The sequence below is a fragment of the Trachypithecus francoisi genome, unplaced genomic scaffold (genome assembly GCF_009764315.1).
Source record: "Trachypithecus francoisi isolate TF-2019V2 unplaced genomic scaffold, Tfra_2.0 Lachesis_group11, whole genome shotgun sequence".
In the NCBI taxonomy this organism is placed as follows: domain Eukaryota; kingdom Metazoa; phylum Chordata; class Mammalia; order Primates; family Cercopithecidae; genus Trachypithecus; species Trachypithecus francoisi.
In genome coordinates, this window is record NW_022681456.1 from 19,690,467 (window position 1) to 19,712,342 (window position 21,876).

Sequence of the window (21,876 nt, forward strand, 5' to 3'; positions counted from 1 at the left end):
ATGGATGGATGAATGGATGGATTGATACACCAACGGATAGACAGACAGACAGTCTAATGATAGAGGAATTGATGGATGGATGGGTAGATGGCTTATGAATGAATGGATGGATGGATTATGGATGAATGGATTATGGATGGATGAATGGATGGATTGATACACTGATGGATGGACAGACAGACAGCCTAATAATGGGTAGGTGAATGGATAGATGGAGAGAGAGATAAAAGATGGATGGTTGGAGGGATATGTGATCAGGCTGATGGATGGAGAGTGAGACAAGTGATCACATATCCTAGATATGTGATCTTGGGCAAGTTATGTAAACTTTCCGAGTCTCAGTTTCCGCATCTGTAAAACGGGGATGGTAATAATGGTTTTACTTCCTAGTACCTTTGTGAATGTTAAAGAAGACAACAAACAGAAAGTTCTTAGCAGAGTTTCTGGTATATAACAAGCACTGGATGAAGACTGGTGTTATTTTCCTTTCCTGCCTAGGCCTGAGAAGTGATAGAACATCTCCCTCTCCTTCCTGACCTGGTCAACCTGGGCTGGTCCACCAGTTAAAGGAAGCCCATTTAAGATCTCAGAATGGTTTAATTCCTTTAGAGACTGAGGTTTTCACATCTTGGCTTTGTTGCCTAAGATGGGGCTTGGAGTCACTTTATTACAGAAGTGGCAACAGGACTGTGGTGTGTCTCCTGTGAGCTCATTGACATGGAAAGATAGGATCCATACCAGTCACAAACTCAACTCAGAAAGTGTTTATTGGCCAGAGTTGTTGGAGAGTCAAAAGGAGCAGTCCGGGAGGGCTTCCTTCAGGAGGCAGCCAGCACCGTTGCACAGGGCAGCTTCCACTGCCATCCACCAGCACTGAGCCCTCCTCATCCAGCCACAGGAGTGTCCATGGGCCTCTCAGGGGTCTTTGGGGCCAGGCTGGGACCCCTCACACCTGGCCCAGGTGAGTTTTCAGAGCCTGCAGCTCTCGGCTGTTGATGTTGTTACCTCCACACACAATGACCACAACTGAAGTCAGGGAAGGCGGCAGGCAGCCCTTGGCCTGGAGCCTCCCCAGGAGGCCTGAGTAGATGGCTGCTAAGGCTGCCCCACAGGCAGGCTCCACCAGCATACGCTCATCATCTGCCGGGATCAGGGAAATAGAGAGAAGAGGGAAAGGGAAGAAGAACCACTCGGTGCTCAGCAGGCCCTGGGCACTGCAGATCCTTGCAGCCATCTCTCCTCTCCAGCCAGTCAGCCATTCATCTGCTCTGCTGGCAATCCATCACTTGTCTCACGCTCTCCCCATCCATCAGCCTGGCCTCCTATCCCTCCACCCATCCACCTTTTATCTCTCTATCCACCCATCCATTCCTCTATCCATCATTAGACTATCTGTCCATCCATCAGTGTACACATCCATCAACATATCCATCCATCCACCCATTCATAGCCATCCATCCATTCCCCTATCCATCATTTGACTGTATGTCCATCCATCAACATGTTCATTAATCAATGTGTCCATCCATCCATTCATTTCTATACCATTCATCAATCCATCACTTCATTATCCATCCGTCCATCCATCCACTGTCTATCTATCCATTATCCACCTTTCCATTCACTCATACATTCATCCCTTCAATCAACAAGCATCTATTGAGTGCCTACTACCTGCCATGCCCTATGCCAGGAAGGCCCTAGGGACACATCAGTGACTAAGACACACCAGCCCTCATGGGGCTCACAATCTGTGATGTAGAGAGATAAGAACCAGGAGGTTATGAATACAGGGAGTGGTACATTGGAGGTCCCCAACCCAGGAAGGGTGGGGTGGGTGATCAGGGGAGGCTTCTTGGAGGAGGTGCCGTGATGGCTGATAGCTCTTAGTCACATCAAACCAATAGGGAGCAGGGCCAGCCAGAGAGAGGAGCAGCGTGTACAAAAGTCTGGGGGCTAGAATCAGCAAGATACACTCCTTCTTTACCCTCACCCGCTTCCATCTACTCGACGTGTACTTAGTACACAGTAACTGCACACCTAGCCAGTGCCTGGTGCTGAGGATACAGATAAGGGAGAATACACTCTGGCTAGAGGACGCAGGGACTTCGTCGGTCTCTGAGCCCAGGTGGAGGACAGGGCTCACTCACCCAGAAACTGCTGCACAGCGCTCACAGCCTCGGCGTCCTCCACCACTTCAGAGTGGATCTCACACACACGCATGCACTCCAGGGCCCGAGCGGCCACCGTCTTGGCACCCAGGCTCTTGGCCACGCTGCAGGATAGAGCAGGGTGGGGCAGGGAGACCAGGGGCTCAGGGAAGAGCTGGTGAATCAGGTTTCTCCCCAGCCCCAGCCACCCCCTCCTATCCTGCAATGGGCTGATTGGAGCTCAGCATTATAAGTCACAGAGGAGGTACTCAAAAATCATGTGTCCTTGCTGGGCACGGTGGCTCATGTCTGTAATCCCAGCACTTTGGGAGGCCGAGGCAGGCAGATCACCTGAGGTCAGGAGTTCAAGACCAGCCTGACCAACATGGAGAAACCCTGTCTCTACTAAAAATACAAAAAACCAGCTGGGGTGGTGGCACATGCCTGTAATCCCAGCTACTTGGGAGGCTGAGGCAGGAGAATCGCTTGAACCCGGGAGGCAGAGGTTGCAGTGAGCCGAGATCGTGCCATTGCACTCCAGCCTGGGCAACAAGAGCAAAACTCCATCTCAAAAGAAAAAAAAAAAATCATGTGTCCATTGAATGAGTAACACTGTGCATCAGTGCCTCTGACTCTGCAACCCTGATCGAGCCATTCCTTCCGGAGACCCCAGAAAGCCAAGCATAGAAAGGGATTCTTTTCCATGTTATTCATTAATATCACATCTATACTATAAATACATTTTTTTCTTTTAAATTTTATTTTCAGTAGTGGCGGGGTCTCTGGCCATATTGCCCAGGTTGGTCTTGAATTCCTGAGCTCAAGTGATCCTTTTGCCTTGGCCTCCCAAAGTGCTGGGATTACAGGCATGAGCCACTGTGCCCCACCTAAATCGATACATTTTTTTTTGAGACAGGGTCTTGCTGTGTGGCCCAGGCTGGAGTGCAGTGGTGTATTGTTAGCTCACTGCAGCCTTGAGCTCCTGGGCTCACCTTATCTTCCCACCTCAACCTCCCAAAGTGTCAGGATTACAGGCATGAGCCACCACACCAGGCCAATAGCTAATGTTTATTAAATGTGTACAATGTGCTGGATGTATGGATATTGTTTTAATCTTTTCAACCACCCTTTGAGTTAAAAACATATCAGCTCCATTTTACAGGGAGAGAAACAGAAGCTCAGAGAGGTTAAGTAACTAGCTGAAGGCACACAGCTCATCAGTAGCAGAAGACAGATTTAAGTCCAGGCAGTTGGGCTCTAGAATTCACTGTCTTTACCTCTGTGCTTGGGATCACTACCTGCTGGCACCTGCTGTGACTGGAGCAGTGTGTTTCAGGCCCAGGAGAGCCTTTGGGAAAGCCTCTGACCCCAGAGTGGCCCAGAACACAGATTCTGGAGCCAGGTTGCCTCGTTTTGAAACTTGGCTCCATGCCAGCTGTGTGACCTTGGGAAAGTCACTTCACCTCTCTGAACCTTCGTTTCTTCAACTGAAAATGGGCTCATGAGATTATCATGGGGATTGAGTTTAAAAAAAAAAAAAATTCTTTTGAGATGGAGTCTTGCTCTGTCATCCAGGCTGGAGTGCAGTGGTGCCATCTTGGCTCACGGCAACCTTTGCCTTCCGGGTTCAAGTGATTCTCCTGCCTCAAGCTTCTGAGTAGCTAGGATTAAGGTGCACACCACCATGCCTGGCTAATTTTTTATTTTTAGTAGAGACGGGGTTTCACCATATTAGCCAAGCTTGTCTCGAACTCCTGACCTCAGGTGATCCATCCACCTGAGCCTCCCAAAGTGCTGGGATTACAGACTGAGCCACTGCACCTGGCCAAGTGAGTTAAAATATTTAAGGTGCTTAGAACAAGGCTGATGCTTAGTGAATTTGACAGAAGTGTTAGTTGCAGTTACTATTATTTCTACTGTGGTTATTTAAGAGCACAGACTTGTGGGAGAGATGGTGATGAATAAGCAAACACAAGAACCAGTCCATAAATGTACGTTGTGGTAAGTTAGTATGAAGGAGAACATCAGAAGGGGCATCTCCCCAAGGGGAGTGTTGTGGAGAGGGTCTGAGACGTGAGAGACAAGGATAAACCAGCCCATAGAAGAGTAGGGTGGTGGCTGAGGGTGGTGGCTCACGGCTGTAATCCCAGCACTTTGGGGCACCCAGGTGGTAGGTTCGCCTGAGGCCAGGAGCTCAAGAAGAACGGGACGAGGGGAACAGTGTGCTGTGAAGAGGAAACAGCCTGTCCAAAGGCTCAGAGGTGGGAGAAACATTACCCACTTACGGGACTGGAGGACAGGCCGGTGGCTGGGGTGGAGTGGGGAGCGTCTGCATTGTAGCCTGAGAGCTTGGGAGAGGCATCGATGGGTTTAAGTGGAAGAAGAAAAGGGTTCTGTGGATTAGCAATGGAGGAAGGACACACTGCCCGCTGGGGACAGAGCAAAGGACTCAAAGGTAACAAAGGTATCAACGATTTCCTTCCTAGGCATAGACCCAAGAGAAACGAAAACACACATCCACGAAAACTTGTAAATGGATGTTCATAACAGCACTGTTTACAATAATGAATAGCCAAAAAGTGGAAAGGATCCAAATGTTTGGATAAACAAAGTGTGATCTATTCATACAGTAAAATAGTATTTGGCCATAAAAAGGAATGAACACAGACACACACTACAATGTGGATGAACCTTGAAAATATGCTGCTAAGTGACAGAGTCAGACACAAAAGACCACGTAGCATATGATTCCATTCAAGTGAAACATCCAGGGTAGGCTGGGCGCGGTGGCTCACACCTGTAATCCCAGCACTTTGGGAGGCCGAGGCAGACAGATCTCCTGAAGTCAGGAGTTCAAGACCATCCTTACCAACATAGCAAAACCCCGTCTCTACTAAAAGAGATGCCCAGCCAGTACAAGAGGATTTCCTCAGGGTAAGCAGGGCTGGCATTCCAGGTGGCAGGGGCAGGACAAGCAACAGCTCAGACATAAGATGGTACAAAGGATTTCCAGGTAGGCTGGGCGCAGTGGCTCATGCCTGTAATCCGAGCCCTTTGGACCCGGGAGGCAGAGGCTACAGTGAGATGAGATCACGCCACTGCACTCTAGCCTGGGCGACAGAGCCAGACTCTGTCTCAAAAGAAAAAGAAAGAAAGAAAGAAAGAAAGAAAAGAAATGTACATAATAGGCAAATCTGTGGAGACAGAAAGTAAAATAGTAATTGCCTAGGGCTGGGGTGGGGGAATAAGGGACATAGTGGGTGATGGCCAAAGGGTATGAAGTTTCTTTTGAAGGTGATGAAAATGTTCTAAAATTGATCGTGATGATGGTTGCATAACTCTGTGAACCTGCTAAAACCATCAAATAGTACACTTTATTATTTATTTATTTATTTACTTCTTTACTTCTTTATTTATTTTTGAGACAGGGTCTTACTCTGTCGCCCAGGCTGGTGTGCAGTGGTGCGATCTTGGCCCACTGCAACCTCCACCTCCTGAGTTCAAGCAATTCTCCTGCCTCAGCCTCCTGAGCAGCTGGGACTACAGGCGCATGCTACCATGCCTGGCTAATTTTTGTGTTTTTTAGCAGAGATTGGGTTTTGCCATGTTGGCCAGGCTGGTCTCGAACTCCTGAATTCAAGTGATCCGCCCACCTCAGCCTCTCAAAATGCTGGGATTACAAGTGTGAGCCGCTGCACCCAGCCGGAATCATACACTTTTTTTTTTTTTTTGAGACAGAGTCTCGCTCTGTCACCCAAACTGGAGTGCAGTGGCCAGATCTCAGCTCACTGCAAGCTCCGCCTTTCGGGTTCATGCCATTCTCCTGCCTCAGCCTCCTGAGTAGCTGGGACTACAGGCGCCCGCCAACTCGCCCGGCTAGTTTTTTTGCATTTTTTAGTAGAGACAGGGTTTCACTATGTTAGCTAGGATGGTCTCGATCTCCTGACCTTGTGATCCGCCCGTCTCGGCCTCCCAAAGTGCTGGGATTACAGGCTTGAGCCACCGCGCCCAGCCGGAATCATACACTTTAAATAAGTAAACTGAATGGCATATGAAATAGATCTCAGTAAAGATGTTATCCTTCTTTTTTTTTTTTAAGGCAACAAGGGTAGCACAGGGGTTGGGGAGAGCTGTTACACCCATTCAGGGGAACAAAAGCTGGAAGAGAGCTGAATTGTTGAGATAGGATGGATGGAACTCAATGCGGCAAGGGGAGCCCATATGATACCCAGGTGCCCAGTCAGAGCACCTGGATGGATGTTGGTGTCATCTACAGAAATCACACTCCAGGAACTTCCCTCAGTGCTTCTGCTGTGCCAGTCTCTGGGATGGGTATCAGGGACTCAGTCCTTACCCTCTAGCTCCTCTACCCCAGCCAGTAGCCCAAACCAGAGCACAGCAAAAGAGTGACACAGACACACACAGGGTGTCCTGAGGGTCTTCCAGATAGGATACAGCTGCCCAAGATGTCTAAGAGGATTTCCTCAGGGTGAACAGGGCTGGCATTCCGGGTGGCAGGGTCAGGACGAGCAACGGCTTAGAAGTAAGACGGTACAAAGGATTTCCAGGGAGGCCGGGCACAGTGGTTCAGGCCTGTAATCTCAGCCCTTTGAGAGGCTGAGGTGGGAGGATCGCTTGAGCCCAGGAGTTCTAGACCAGCCTGGGCAACACAGCAATACCCCACCTCTACCAAAAAAAAATATTAAAAAAAAAAAAAGAAAGAATTTCCAGGCAAAGATAGCACAGCAATGCTGGAAGGTGGATGCAGGCCAGGCCAGGAAAGAGTGGAAATGGTACCAGAAAGATGAGAAGGAGACTCGTGTCCAGGTATCATCCCCTTGAGGTTTTTCCAATTGGCCACCTAGAACCTTGTACACAATAGATGCTTAAGGAACCTGACTTAAAACTGTCTTGATTTTACACACCTTGCTATAATATCACATTACATCCTAAGTCCCAGTATCCAATGAGTGTTTAACAAAATCTGGACAGAGATTGTACCCATACTGGGTTAAATCATGCCTCCTTCCGAAATGCACAACCAGGCTGGGCGCAGTGGCTCATGCCTGTAATCCCAACACTTTGGGAGGCCAAGGCGGATACATCACGAAGTCAGGAGTTCGAGACCAGCCTGACCAACATGGTCTACTAAAAACACAAAATTAGCCAGGCATGGTAGCGCATACCAATAATCCCAACTGCTTGGGAGGCTGAGACAGGAGAATCACTTGAACCCAGGAGGTAGAGGTTGCAGTGAGCTGAGATTGCACCGTTGCACTCTAGCCTGGGAAACAGAGTGAGACACCATCTCAAAAAAAAAAAAAAAGAACAAAATGTGCATTACTTGGAAGTAGAGTCTTTGCAGATGTAATTAGTTAAACTAAGGTGAAATTGTACTGGATTAGGGTGGGTCCTCAATTCAATGATCACGTTCTTCTTAAAATGTATTGGCTTTGGAGGGTATGGGGGAGGACAGGGTCTTGCTAAGTTTCCCAGGCTAGAGTGCAATGGCTATTCACAGGGACGATCACAGCACACTTCAGCCTCAAACTCCTGGGCTCAAGCGAACCTTCCGTCTCAGTCTCCCAAGTAGCTAGGACTACAGGTGTGCACCACCATGCCCAGATAATTTTTGTATTTTTTTAGTAGAGACAGGGTTTCACTATATGTTGGCCAGGCTGGTCTCAAACTCCTGACCTCAGGTGATCCACCTGCCTTGGCCTCCCAAAGTGCTGGGATTACAAGCATGAGCCGTGGCACCTGGCCTACATTTTCAAACTTATTTGCAATGCACATGGATTGCTTTTGTAATGATAAGTCAATGAAAGCTTGTTTTATGAATTGATTAGGTTTAAATGAATCATATTCTTCATCTCCTTTTTCAGTACTGCCTTCTAACTCAGGTCCACTTTACTGTGGTTGGAGTCCCAGGACGAAGGACAGCCTTTTGGGTGCCCCCTGTCTCCACTGGCTGGGACTGGAAAGCCCTAGGCAGTGGTACCCCCACCCTCCAGCCCCTACAAATGTCCCCAGCCCTTACCCACCTGGTGATGTCTGGAAGTGTGACCAGCTTGCCGGCCGTGATGGCTGCATTGAAGCAGTGTGCCCCATGGGTCTCCATGGCAATGATGGGTACATGCTGCCAGCCCACCTCCAGCAGGCCAGCCACCACCCCGGCCAGGAGCCCCCCACCCCCGACTGCCAGCACCAGGGCACCTGGTGGGGTCCTCAGCACCTCCTTCAGCTCCTGCACTAGGCTGGCGTGGCCTTTCCTGGGGAGGGGGGTGAGAGGGAGGAGCAGAGTAAGGGAGGACCCCAGCCCCAATGGCTCCTGGGGTGGGGGGATTTACCAGGGGTGGGTTCTCTGCCCCCACATATACATAAACCCATCCCCATCCCATCTGCAGTAAGGGGAGAGGAAGTCCTGCAGCAGTGACTTCACTCAGCTTCATTCATTCTCTTTATTTTTATTTTTTTGGATAGAGTCTTGCTGTCACCCAGGCTGGAGTGCAGTGGCGCTATCTCGGCTCACTGCAACCTCTACTTCCCCGATTCAAGCGATTCTGCTGCCTCAGCCTCCCGAGTAGCTGGGACTACAGGCGCGCACCACCATGCCCAGATAATGTTTGTATTTTTAGTAGAGATAGGGTTTTGCCATGTTGGCCAGGCTGGCCTCAAACTCCTGACCTCTGGCGATCCACCCGTCTTGGCTCCCGAAGTGCTAGGATTACAGGCGTGAGCCACCGCGCCTGGCCTCATTCATTTTCTTTATTACGGATTTGTTTGCTCATCCCTTCCCTTCTCCATCAACCTCCCAGGCCCTTTCCAGGACATTACCCCATTTAGCTCACTCCCCAGCTTTGCAAAGAGGCAACAGCAATGTGTGGTTAAGAGCGGACAAGTATATCACTTGGCACCAGCCTGACTACAGCTCTGGCACTGCCGCCCTGAGTCTCTGCCACGTACTTAGCTGTGTGATCTTGGGCAAGTTGTTTGACCTCGACATGCCTCAGTTTCCTCACCTATGAAATGGAGATAATAGCACCCACCTGTAGGGCTTTGGGGAGGGTAAACGGAACAGTGCAGGAGGACCCATTAGCCTGGTACCTGGTCCCAAAGCACATATTCAGTAAAGGAGACTTGGCACTATCACTTCCATTTTACACACATAGAACCTGAGGCACAGGATCTGGGATGCTTTGCACAAAGTCCCACAATTCCCAAGGGGGCAGACGTGGGATCCGAACCCACGTCTGCCCGGCGTTGAAGCCTCTTCTCCCCTCTGGGCCTCAGTTTCCCCTTCTGCCCAATGGGAGGACCCTGACTCAGTGAGGGTCTCCCAGCTCTGGACTCCTGGGGAGGGGGGTGCCAGCCTTACCATATCAGGGGGTGGTCAAACGGGGAGACATTCACCCAGCCGTCCCTCTTGGCCAACTCTTGTGCCCTCAGATTGGCCTCGTCCCAGACCTACAGAGAAATCAAGACCCTCAGGAGAGCTGGGAGTGGGACTGCTATGGAGGCCGGAGCAGAGGCCCAGGCTCTCCTTAGTGGCCCCAGGAGCCAGTAGTCTGGGGACACCCCTGCAGATGAGACCAGACCTGGTGTGGGCCCAGAGGCCTCCTGAGAATTGGACAAGTACTTCCAGGTGGACAAACAGATGCCATGTGCTTTCCGCAATACCCAAGGGACCTGTCCTGCTGGCACCCTATGAAAACCAGGCCAGGCCAGCCAGGGAGGCTGGGAGCGGGTCAGCTCTAAGGTCAGCCACATGTGCCCACTTCTAGCCAACCAGTAGGGGAGAAGCCCCCTAAAATCAAACCCCAGATAGCAACTTGGTCACCATAGAGTGTGTCCGTGAAAACCAGCAACGGCCCAGCTGATGGCCTGCTAGTTGAGTTCAAGCAGCCAGAGAGACGGCACACAGGGCCAGCCCTGACCATGATGGATCCAAGCCAACCACAGCAGAGTGAGTTTTCTCTTTTCACTGGCTTGGCCTCTGTGGCGGAGATCCACGTCCCCTGCTCATTCACACACCATTGACAGGCTTTCTTCCCTTCCCTGACTCATTTCTATACTCCCTACCAATGCTTCCTGCAATCACCTCCCAAATAAACCACATGCACCCCAGTTCTCGTCTCAGGGCCCGCTTTGGGGAGAACTCAAACTAAGACAGCATTTCAGAGGGACCCCATGCCCCCTGATCTCAGCAGGAACCAGATACAGAAACTAAATGATAGACAATGGCCTCCTCTCCCAAGGGAGGGGCGGAGGGTCACAAGGGGGGCAGAAATAGCCCCTGCTCATCCTCAGGGCCTCTGCAGTGCCTACTCTGTGCCCAGTTCTAGGCATGGGGACTCTTCAGTAGGACAGAAGCCAAGAAATGGTCTCTGACTGCAAGGAATTTCCCATCTGGCTGAAGAGAGGAGTCTCACTCCCCTGAGTTACTGAAACAAAAAATACACTGTTGATGCGAATGCATATTAGTTCAGCTCCTATAGGAAGCAGTTTGGAGATTTCTCAAATAACTAAAAATAGAACTACTATTTGATCCAGTAATCCCATTACTGAGTATCTACCCAAAGGAAAATAAACAATTTTACCAAAAAGATCTGCATTTGTATGTTCATCACAGCAGTATTCACAATAGCAAAGACATGGAATCAACCCAGGTGCCCATCAACGGTGGAGGGATACAGAAAATGTGCTGCATATACATCACGGAATACTATGCAGCCATAAAAGAGAAGAAGATCATGTCCTTTACAGCAACATGAATGCAGCTGGTGGCCATTATTCTAAGAGAATTAACTTAGGAACAGAAAAGCAAACACTGCATATTCTCACTTATAACTGGGAGTTAAACACTGGGTACACATGGGCACATAGACACTGGGGACTCCAAAAGTGGGGAGAGAGGGAGAGGGACAGAGGTTGAAAAATACCTGTCAGCCGGGCACAGTGGCTCACACCTGTAATCCCAGCACTTTGGGAGGCCAAGGCGGGCAGATCATGAGGTCAGGAGATCAAGACCAGCCTGGCCAATATGGTGAAATCCCGTCTCTATGAAAAATTAGCCAGGCGTGGTGGTGTGCACCTGTAATCCCAGCTACTCAGGAGGCTGAGGCAGGGGAATCGCTTAAACCCGGGTGACGGAGGTTGCAGTGAGCCGAGATGGCGCCACTGCACTCCAGCTTGGTGACAGGGCAAGACTCTGAGAGAGAGAGGAGGAAGGGAGGAAGGGAGGAAGGGAGGAAGGGAGGAAGGAAGGAAGGAAGGAAGGAAGGAAGGAAGGAATGAAGGAAGGAAGGAAGGAAAGAAGGGAGGGAGGGAGGGAGGGAGGGAAGGGAAGGAAAGGAAGGAAAGAAACCTGTCAGCCAAGCACGGTGGTTCACACCTGTAATACCAGCACTTTGGGAGGCCAAGGCAGGCAGATCACCTGAGGTCAGGAGTTCAAGACCAGCCTGGCCAACATGGTGAAACCCCGTCTCTACTAAAAATACAACAACAACAAAAAAAATAGCTGGGCATGGTGGAGGATGCCTGTAGTCCCAGCTACTCGGGAGGCTGAGGTAGCAGAATGGCATGAACCCGGGAGGCGGAGCTTGCAGTGAGGGGAGATTATACCACTGCACTCCAGCCTGGGTGACAGAGCGAGACTCCGTCTCAAAAAAAAAAAAAAATTAGCTGGGTGTAGTGGTGGGTGCCTGTAATCCCAGCTACTTGGGAGGCCAAGGCAGGAGAACTGCTTGAACCTGGGAGGCGGAGGTTGCAATGAGCCAAGATCTGCCACTGGGCAACAGAGTAAGACTCTGTCTTAAAAAAAAAAAAAAAGATACCTGTCAGGTACTATGTTCACTACTTGGACGACAGAATCATTAGAAGCCCAAACTTCTGCATCATGAAATATACCCATGTAACAAACCTGCATATGTATCCCTGAATCTGAAATTAAAACTAAAGAAAAAAATAGATTCACACCTGTGTAGTGCTTGACATTTCTCACCTGTAGAGCCCCAAGCAGCCTCCTCTCTGGCTCCTCTCCTGCATTGCCCCAGAGCGGGCAGAGTGAACATCTAACCAGGTCCCTCCCCTGCTCAAACTCCTTTCATGCTTCCCTAGTGCCCTCAGATGGAAACACATTAGCTTCACCTACAAGCCACCCTGCCTGATGGAGCAACTCTCCTCTCTTCAGCCTCACCTTTCACCATCTCCCGCCCCATGCTGGGCTCAGCCTGAATGCGTGTGCTCATCCACACCACGCCTTCACCCACACCCTTTCCTCTGTTCACACTCAGATCATTTCCTCCCTCTTCTCCACTGTGCGGACTCAGATTTCTCCTTCAATACCCAACCCTGGGGACCCTCAGTCAGGAGCCTTTCCTGGATCCTTTCGCCAAATCTAAGGCACAGCCCATTGGTTTGACCACTGCCCAATTCTCCACTCCCTCCCTCTATTAGAATCATACACCCACACCTTGCCATGTGGCTTGTTACTGTTTTTAGAGACATATTCTTACTGTGTCGCCCAGGCTGGCCTCAAATTCTTGGGCTCAAGTGATCCTCCCAACTCAGCCTCCTGAGTAGCTGAGACTACAGGTGCACACCACAGTGCCCAGATTTTTTATCTCTCTATCTACTTATTTGTTTGTTTGTTTGTCTGTTTGTTTGTTTAATTTTATTTTTGCCATGTGGCTTTGCTGTTCTTCTCACTAGAGTGGCTGGAGCACATGTCCCCTCCCCACTGATGTTGGTCTCAGCTGTCTGGCCAACAGCATATGGCAGAACTGACAGTGTGATAGTTCTGGGTTGAGGTCTAAAGAGGCATCACGTGTTTCTTCTCACCCCTCTCGCCACTGCCCTTGAGAAGAATGTGTGCCCAGTGGCCACTGGCTGGAGAACACACAGGGGACATCTGCAGACCTTACTCCTTCCCCACATTCTGAAGCAGAACCACTCTAACCCTCCCACAGACCCAAAGCATAAGAAGCAATGTTTCTCATAAGCTGCTGCTATTTGGGGGTTGTTTGTTATGCAGCATTACCAAGCAACAATAGCTGATTCAAACAACATGTCTTCTCTCTGACTTCCTTGGTGCCCTGTGCTTCCCCCGTGGCAACACTCTTCACACTTTGTTACCATCATCTGGTTACCTGTGTGTCTCCTCATAATACTCTGAAATTTATGAGTATAAAGACCATGTCTTATTATCTCTGTGTTTCTAGAATGTCTAACATAGCAGGCACTGAATATGTGCTCAATGAATATCTGATGGATGGATGGATGGATGGATGGAAAGAAGGGAGAGAGGAGGGAGAAAGGGTGATGTATGGAAGGATGGTTAGATAGATGAAGAAATGGAAGGAGGAAGGAGAAAAAGAAAGGAGGGAGGGAGGGAGGGAAGGAAAGAAGGAAGGAAGGAAAGAAGGAAGGAAGGAAGGAAGGAAGGAAGGAAGGAAGGAAGGAAGGAAGGAAGGGAGAGAAGGAAGGAAGGAGGGAGGGAGGGAGGGAAGGAGGGAAGGAAGGAGGGAAATAATGAAGGAAGGAAAGAAAAAGGGAGGGAGAGAAGGAAGGACAGAAGAAAGAGAAGAAACTATATACAGGAAGTATTTGGGACCAGTTTTAGGGTACCATAGTTTGGCTTTTAGTTTTAATTTCAAGATGTTTAAAAATCTGTTTTCCATTATTTGAATGATTTTTTTCCTTCTTCCCAGAAGAAAGATTTTGTATCTGTGTCTCTGTTTCTTTGGGAACAAAGGGAACCAGTGATATTTTTCTCAGAGGATACCATTTCTACTGGGGTGGTCTCAGAATGAAAACTGATGCTGCCATCATCTTGATACTTCTTGTCTTATCTAACAGCAAAAATGTGAAAAGTAGATAATACCAGGTGCTGGTAAGGATGTAAGGAGACAGACAGTCTCCTGTCCATTGCCAGCTTCCCATTTTTCTTGGTTCACACATGGAGGGTATTCTCAGGGTGGGCAGAGGCAAGTTGGGAGGTCCCAGCCCTCCACACCATCCCACCTCATTCCCTCCTCAGCTCAGCTATCCTGAGAGAGGACTGGGTCCCAGCCACAGCTCATCGAAAGGAAAAGGAGACGGGGTGGGGTGGGGTGAAGGAGAGCAGCCCACTCCAGATGGTTTTCCCCTTCCCGGGGCCCTTACCTTTCCAGTCAGCTGAACCTCGGCCCCCTCCCCCTGCAGTCTCTGCACCACCTGCAGGGAGGTGCTCTCAGGGAGCACGACGGTGGCAGGGATGCCCAGCTTCCTAGCAGCATAGGCAGCAGCGATGCCCGCGTTACCTCCTGTGCAGAAAGGAGGAAAGGGGCAGTGAGCAGAGCTGCATTGGCCTTTAACATGCCTTTCCCTCCCCCTCCATATCCCTTCAGAGTCACTCCTCCCCAACATTTATATGCCCCGTTGACTCCTTCCTCCATTGGAGAGGGGGACACATGATCTAGGCTGAGCCAATCAGAACCTAATCCCCCAACCCATGATTGGTTCAAGGATGAAGACACCACCCAAGCAGGGCCAAAAAAGACCAATTCCAGGATTGAGGCAAGGCATCGAGAAGGGGTGCTCCCTTTTTCCTAGGGTTCGGAGGGCAGTAGGATGCAAGGCTGGAATTCCTGGCGGTCATCTTGCTACCATGAGGCCCACCTAAAAATAAAGCTAATATACAGGAGCGCAAAGCCCAGAGGAGAGACAGAGTGGAGAGCTCCCGGATCCCCCTGTGCCTGAAAGTCACTTATCCCAAGAATTTTCCATTCTTAGAGCCTGTAGCTTAAACCTAAATGAATTGGGTTTCTAGCACTTGCTACCACCATGAGTCCTGAACTATGGGAGAAGGCTAGGAATGGGATGTACACAGTAGTCATCTCATCAATGACCTTGCTGAGGCTGTACCTTTAAGAGGAGACCAACCCTGGACATCTACTGCTGCTCCAGCCAGCTCCTCCTCCCCCAACCTCTGCCCTGAGGACCCCCATGAAACAAAAAAGGGTGGGGTCACCTGAGGAGCACACCAGGTGTCTGCATCCCTTCTTGGCCATCTGGGAAGAGAAGGAATGGGGTTAAGGGCTAACCCAAGCAGGTGTCATGATGGCCTATGTAGAATGGGGTTAGAATCTCCCCATCCCACTCCCAATACGCCTTTACCCCTCATCCTGCCCACAGCTCTGCCCTCACCTCTCCCCTCCCATCTGCATGAGTTCATGTTTCTCCTCCTGCCCAAACCCATCCCCAGCCCACACCCCTCACTCTTCCCTCCCTCCTGCACAACCTCACTTCTCCCCTTCTGCCCACACACCCTCACCTCCTGGCAGAAATGCCCGATGCCCCGAATCTTGAAGGAGCCACTGGGCTGCACATTCTCACACTTGAGGAAGATAGGCATGCCAGACACCTGGGACAGCGCCCAGCTCTCCAACAGAGGCGTGACCACGTGGAAGGGCTCCTGCTTGGCACACTCCGCCACAGGGCCATCCATTCTGGAGACCAGGTAGATAGCCTGCGGAGGACACGAAGTTCACCACCCAGGCACTGCCCGTCAAGAGTTCCCTTAACCGGGACAAGGGAGGGGAAGGTAGAGCAAGCCCTTGGCTTAGGTGGCCTTCACTCCAGCCAGCTGCCGAGCTGTGAGAGCCCCATCAAGTATCTGCGTCTCTCTGGGCCTCAGTTTCCCTAGCTGGTCAAAGACATTTGGCCTGCAGTCCTTTCATTCTATAAGTGTGGCTGTGTCAGGGATGTAGAAAGTGGCCAGTATGGCCGGGCGCGGTGGCTCAAGCCTGTAATCCCAGGACTTTGGGAGGCCGAGACGGGTGGATCACGAGGTCAGGAGATCGAGACCATCCTGGCTAATACGGTGAAACCCTGTCTCTACTTAAAAATACAAAAAACTAGCCGGGTGAGGTGGCGGGCGCCTGTAGTTCCAGCTACTCGGGAGGCTGAGGCAGGAGAATGGCATAAACCCGGAAGGCGGAGCTTGCAGTGAGCTGAGATCCGGCCACTGCACTCCAGCCTGGGTGGCAGAGCAAGACTCCGTCTCAAAAAAAAAAAAAAAAAGAAAGTGGCCAGTATGTGGCGAGGAATGAGTGAGAGAGTGGGAGAATTCATTCATCAGTCAGAAAATACTTGTTGAGCACCTACTATGTGCCAGGCATTTCCAGTTTTGGGGACCCACGAGTCATAAAAACCTCCCACTAGGAAAAGTCGCAGAATTTCAAATAGGAGTGACTTGCAGAGGGTATGGGGTGCTATTGTAGCGAGAACAGTCAGGAAAGACATCTCTCAGGAGGAAAGCTTTGTACAAACATTTGTTATGGAAAATGTAAACATAGTAAAAGTATTGAGAACTATATAAAGACCTTCAGCTGGCCAGGCACAGCAGCTCACACCTGTAATCCCAGGACTTTGGGAGGCCAAGGCAGGCAGATCACTTGAGGTCAGGAGTTCGAGACCAGCATGGCCAATATGATAAAACCCTGTCTCTACTTAAAATACAAAAATTAGCCAGGAGTGATAGTACACACACCTGTAATCCCAGCTACTCAGAAGGCTGAGGCAGGAGAATCACTTGAACGTGGGAGGCGGAGGCTGCAATGAGCCAAGGTTGTGCCACTGCACTCCAGCCTGGGTGACAGCGAGACTCCATCTCAAAAACAAACAAGCAAAAACCCTTCAGCTTCAGCAATCAATTCATGGTTTAACTCGCTTCCCTATCGGTGCCCACCCCCCTTCCTGTATCATTATTACCCCTTAATTACTATTATATTTTTATTTTATGTTATTTCACCTGTAAATATTTCAGCATGTATCTCCAGAGGTAAAGAACTTGCGTTTTTGAGACAAGGTCTCACTCTGTCACCCAGGCAGGAGTGCGGTGCTGGAATCACAGCTCTCTACAGCCTTGACCTCTCAGGCTCAAGCAGTCCTCCCACCTCAGCCTCCTGAGTAGGTGGGACTAGAGGCGAACACAACCACATCCAGCTGATTTTTGTACTTTTTTGTAGAGATAGGGTCTCACTATGTTGCTGGGGCTGGTCTCAAACTCCTGGGCTCAAGGGATCCTCCTGCCCCAGCCTCCCAAACTGCTGGGATTATAGGCGTGAGCCACTGCATCTGGCCTAAGAACTCCTTTTTTTATATGTAACCATATGGTTTCATGACTGTACATACATTTGTTCAAACACATTGAATTCTATACTTAAAGTGGGCTAATTTTATTTTATGTAAATTATACCTCACTGAGGCTAATTTTTTAAAAAATGTAATCACAATGCTATGATCACATCTAAAAATATAATTTTTTTCATATCATCTAGTGTATGGTAATTGTTCACATTTCAAATCATCACATTAAATATGATCAGTGGCTGATTCTGTGGTTGGTTGTGGTTTGGGGTTTTTCGCAGTTTGAATCAGGATGCAAATCAGATCCGTGAATTCGGATTGGCTGAGGGGTCTTTTAACTCTCTCTCCATCTGTAGGTTCTTGAAAGGGGAACTTTGAAATGGATGACAGGAAGAGAGCCAAGAGGAAAAGTTTCTGCAGAGAACAGCACCAGGACCACCTCGAGGGAGAAATGCACTTGGGGTGCTGCCAACGAAGAGAGAAGGGGTTTGGGGCAGGAGGTGAGGGTAGGAGGTGAGGGCAGAGAGGTGGGCAGGGGTGCCGGCAGGGGGTTCCCACCCACAGAGAGGAGTTTGGTTGTTATTCAAATTCTACTTGCAAGGGAAAGCCATTGGGAGGTGGAGGTGGAGGTGGAGGTGGTGGTGGTGGTGGTGGTGGTTTGAGATGGAGTCTCGCTCTGTTGCCCAGGCTGGAGTGCAGTGGTGCAATCCTAGCTCACTGCACCCTCTGCCTCCCAGGTTCAAGCGATTCTCCTGCCTCAGCCTCCCGAGTAGCTGGGACCACAGGCACACATCACCACGCCTGGTTAGTTTTTTGTATTTTTGTAGAGACAGGGTTTCACCATGTTGGGTGGTCTCAAACTCCTGAGCTCAAGTGATCTGCCCACCTCGGCCTCCCAAAGTGCTGGGCCTACATCCGTGAGCCACTGTGCTCAGCCCATTGAGAGATTTGAAGCCAAGGAGCTGTGAGTGAATGGACCAGTGGGAAAGGGCGAAAAGAAGACAAGGAGGAAATGAGAGGGAGGAAAAATAGTAGAGAAAAAAAAGGAACAAATACAGCCAGCCCCTCTTCTCCCAGGCAGAAAAGCACTCGGCCGGTCCCCACCATTCCATTGTTGGCCGCTAGGGGGAGCGCTGCAACCTCCCCTTCCCACTCACAAACTTAAACTTCTTGTCCACCCTTAAGTCATGGCTGGAGTTCAAGATCAGAGAGATCGGGCTCTCTTGGCCCTGAATTTGACCCCACGCCCTGGTCAGAATAGCCTTGAGAATTCTCAGGACCCTCTCAGGCAGGGTACAGCCTGAACCACCTCTTCCCAGTCCCATCCAGAGCACCTCTCAGCTTGGGGCATCAGGGAAAAGAAGCCCATGGGTCATCACTGATCCCCAAATGCAGCATACTCCAGCTTTGGCCTCAGCTCAATCCTGGACCCCAAGAGCATAGGCTTTGGCGTCGATTGGAAACAAAAATTAGAAACCAGCTCTGACTTCCTGGCTGTGTGACACAAGCAAGTGTCACAACTTCTCTGTGCCTGTTTACCCTTTTCTAAAATGGGGATAAAAACAGTCCCCAACTCACAGGTTGTGGTGTAAATTAGTAAGAATAACATTGGCCAGGTGCAGTGGCTCATGCCTATAATCCCAGCACTTTGGGCGACTGAGGCAGGTGGATCCCTTGAGGTCAGGAGTTCAAGACCAGCCTGGCCAACATGGTGAAACCCCATCTCTACTAAAAATATAAAAATTAGCCGGGTGTGGTGGTGCACACCTGTAGTCCCAGCTACTTGGAAGGCTGAGGTGGGAGAATTGCTTGAACCTGGGAGGCGGAGGTTGCAGCGAGCCAAGATCGCACCACTGTTCTCTGGCCTGGGCAACAGAGCGAGACTCTGTCTTAAAAAAAAAAAAAAGAGAGAGAGAGAATAACATCTGTCATTTGTTGAGTCCGTACTATGTGCCAGTTATTGGCTGAGTCCTCTGGAGACGTTATCTCACTGATACCTTGTGTCATGCTTTGAGCATGGTGACCTGCTCACCCTTACTTTAGCATGTTTACAGGGCACTTACAAGGTGCAGGCCCTGACCTAGCAACTGGGGATACCACAGTGGACAAGATAGACATCAACCTTGGAGCTGACTTATAGTCTGATGAGGAGATGGGCGCTGAACAAATAACTGCATAGACAAACAAAATAATCAGAAATGTTGAAAACTGCTAAGAGGGAAACAGGCATATAGTGAGTCCTAAAGAGAAGAACAAGGGGACCTACTTTGGGTATGGAGGTCAGGAAAGACCTCTTAGAGGAAGTGACCATTAAAACTAAGAACCGAGACAGGGCACAGTGGCTCACGCCTATAATCCCACAACTTTGGGAGGGCGAGGCGGGCGGATCACCTGAGGTTGGGAGTTCAAGTCCAGCCTGGCCAATATGGAGAAACCCCGTCTCTACTAAAAATACAAAATTAGCCGGGCATGGTGGCGCATGCCTGTAATCTCAGCTACTTGGGAGGCTGAGGCAGGAGAATCGCTTGAACCTGGGAGGCGAGGTTACTGTGAGCCGAGATCGCGCCACTGCACTCCAGCCTGGACAGTGAGAGGGAAACTCTGTCTCAAAAAATAATAATAAAAAATAAGACCCAAAAAACGACAACAAACCAACCACACAACAAACTGCAAGAAGAGCGTGTACATGGCAGGACTATTGTGAGGATTCAATGAGCCTGCATGGTAAAGGCACCCATGCTGGGTGTCTGTCCACTTGGAAATGGGTCTCTTCCTTTCTGGTGAAAGCCCCAGATTTTGCCCCTGGGGATCCTGGGATTGTCAGGATGAACGCCCCCTACTCCATAATCCTTCCTCTTTCTTGTTTTTTTTTGGTGTGTTTTTTAGAGACAGGGTCTCACTGTGCTGCCTGGGCTGGAGTGCAGTGGCGCGGATCATGGCTCACTGTAACCTTGAAGTCCCGGGCTCAAGCAGTCCTCCCACCTCAGCCTCCTGAGTAGCTGGAACTGTAGACATGCACCACTGCATCCGGCTGATATTTTAATTTTTATAGAGATGCAGTTTTGCTGAGCTGTCCAGGCTGGTCTTGAACTCCTGGCCTCAGGTCAATCTCTTGTCTCTGCCTCCCAAACACTGGGATAACAGGTGCGAGCCACCTGTTGGCTCACAACAGGCATGCCATTAACTCACCATTGATTCCATTTTATAGACAGTGAACCTGAGGCCCAGAGAGATTAAATAACTTTTCCAAGGTCACATAGTTAGAAACAGCATAGCCAGAATTCACACCAGGCAGTGTCTTTGGCATCTGCCATTAACCGCAATGCTATACTTTCTCGAATATAGTAGTGTTATCATTGCTATTATGAAAGCTGCAGGCATTTAATATTTATTGCCAATTGTCCTTTGGAACCGAATGCTCCTGGCTCAGTTTCCAGGCTTCCCCAGCCCTCCTGGTTATACTGACTCACAAGAGGACAGCAGGAATCAGTTAAATGAAAAAGCCCCAAGCTGCCAACAGCCTTATCAACCCCAGACTCCATCAGGCACCTGAGGTCTGAGACTGAGCTGTCTTGGCCAGGGGACACAGAGCTCTTGTCCAGTATGGCAGCCACCAGGGATGAAATAGGGGACCTGGGTCCTCCCTGCTGTGGAACAACCCAGGGGAAAGCAGGGGGCTTAGGCTCAAGTCCCAGGCGTGCCAACCTTGGCTAAGTCCCTTTTGTCACTGGGCCTTACCTGTCACGTCTATGAGTTGAGGTAAGGACCACCAATGCTGTCCACCTCCCTTGTCCCCGAAGTCTTTCCCCAGAGGCCACCTTGGTGGCACTCCACAGCCAAATCCCTGGTGCCAGGGCTGGGACACCTCGGGCTGGCCCCTCAGCTGGCAGAATGCCCAGCCCTGCCCCTCTGGCAGGCAGAACCTGCTCTCACCCCTCAGGGTCCCCAGCACAACACTTTCTTCAGTAGGGCACCCCGAATTCAATCGACATTCCCAGGAGGGCCTAGACCATGCTCAGCCCCTCTCACTCCCACCTGCTCAGCTTGGACTTTGCCCAAAGCCTCCCAAACTCCTGCAGCCTCTCATTCACACACACACTGAGCTCCAGGGGCCCCAGCTGGCCCCAGACCCCTTACCTCCCTGCCCCACTATCTCAGACCAGCGTGGCCCCAGCTCCTGCCCTCCAGCCTGCCCGGGAACCAGCTCTGTCCAGGAACCAGCTCTGTCCAGCTTCAGGCAGCTTCCGGCAACCTAGGCCCCTCCTCCTTTGTTAAAGAGAAAGCTCCAGACCCTACACCTCCAGGTGAAGATGGAGGAGGAGAGGGGATGAGAGCAACCCTCACTGCTTTCCTGGGCACTGCCTATGACTGATTCATGCGCCACCCTGTCTTATTTGACAGATGAGCAAACTGAAATTCAGAAAAGGGAACTTCTTTGGCCAAAGCTTCCCAGCCAGCAAGGGGCAGAGACAGCCTCTACCCCTGGCCCTGGGCCATCTCTTCCGGGATGTAGGCATCTCCATATCTTCTCATTTTAGGTCTAGTGGTTGTCCCGGATGCCATCCATTTCCCCTGAGCCACTGTTGGGGTCAGC

At 50.3% G+C, this 21,876-nt stretch overlaps 1 protein-coding gene across 3 annotated transcripts; it reads right to left on the reverse strand.

The window, feature by feature from the left end:
* Positions 1–749: 749 nt before the first annotated feature.
* On the reverse strand, positions 750–21,664 carry SDSL (serine dehydratase like). Of its 3 annotated transcripts, XM_033220482.1 has the most exons (9): positions 21,420–21,502; positions 16,684–16,803; positions 15,466–15,660; positions 15,163–15,202; positions 14,316–14,455; positions 9,529–9,617; positions 8,195–8,422; positions 2,151–2,275; positions 750–1,140 (listed from the first exon to the last, which is right to left on the reverse strand). In XM_033220482.1, exons 3-9 carry the CDS (start codon positions 15,637–15,639, stop codon positions 947–949), a joined length of 990 nt encoding a protein of 329 aa, XP_033076373.1. In that variant the 5' UTR covers positions 15,640–15,660; positions 16,684–16,803; positions 21,420–21,502; the 3' UTR covers positions 750–946. The 3 variants fall into 3 exon arrangements, with proteins under 3 accessions (XP_033076373.1, XP_033076372.1, XP_033076374.1); XM_033220481.1 differs by lacking the exon at positions 16,684–16,803 and having other exon boundaries at positions 21,420–21,664; XM_033220483.1 differs by lacking the exons at positions 16,684–16,803; positions 21,420–21,502 and adding an exon at positions 20,227–20,268.
* Positions 21,665–21,876: the final 212 nt, after the last annotated feature.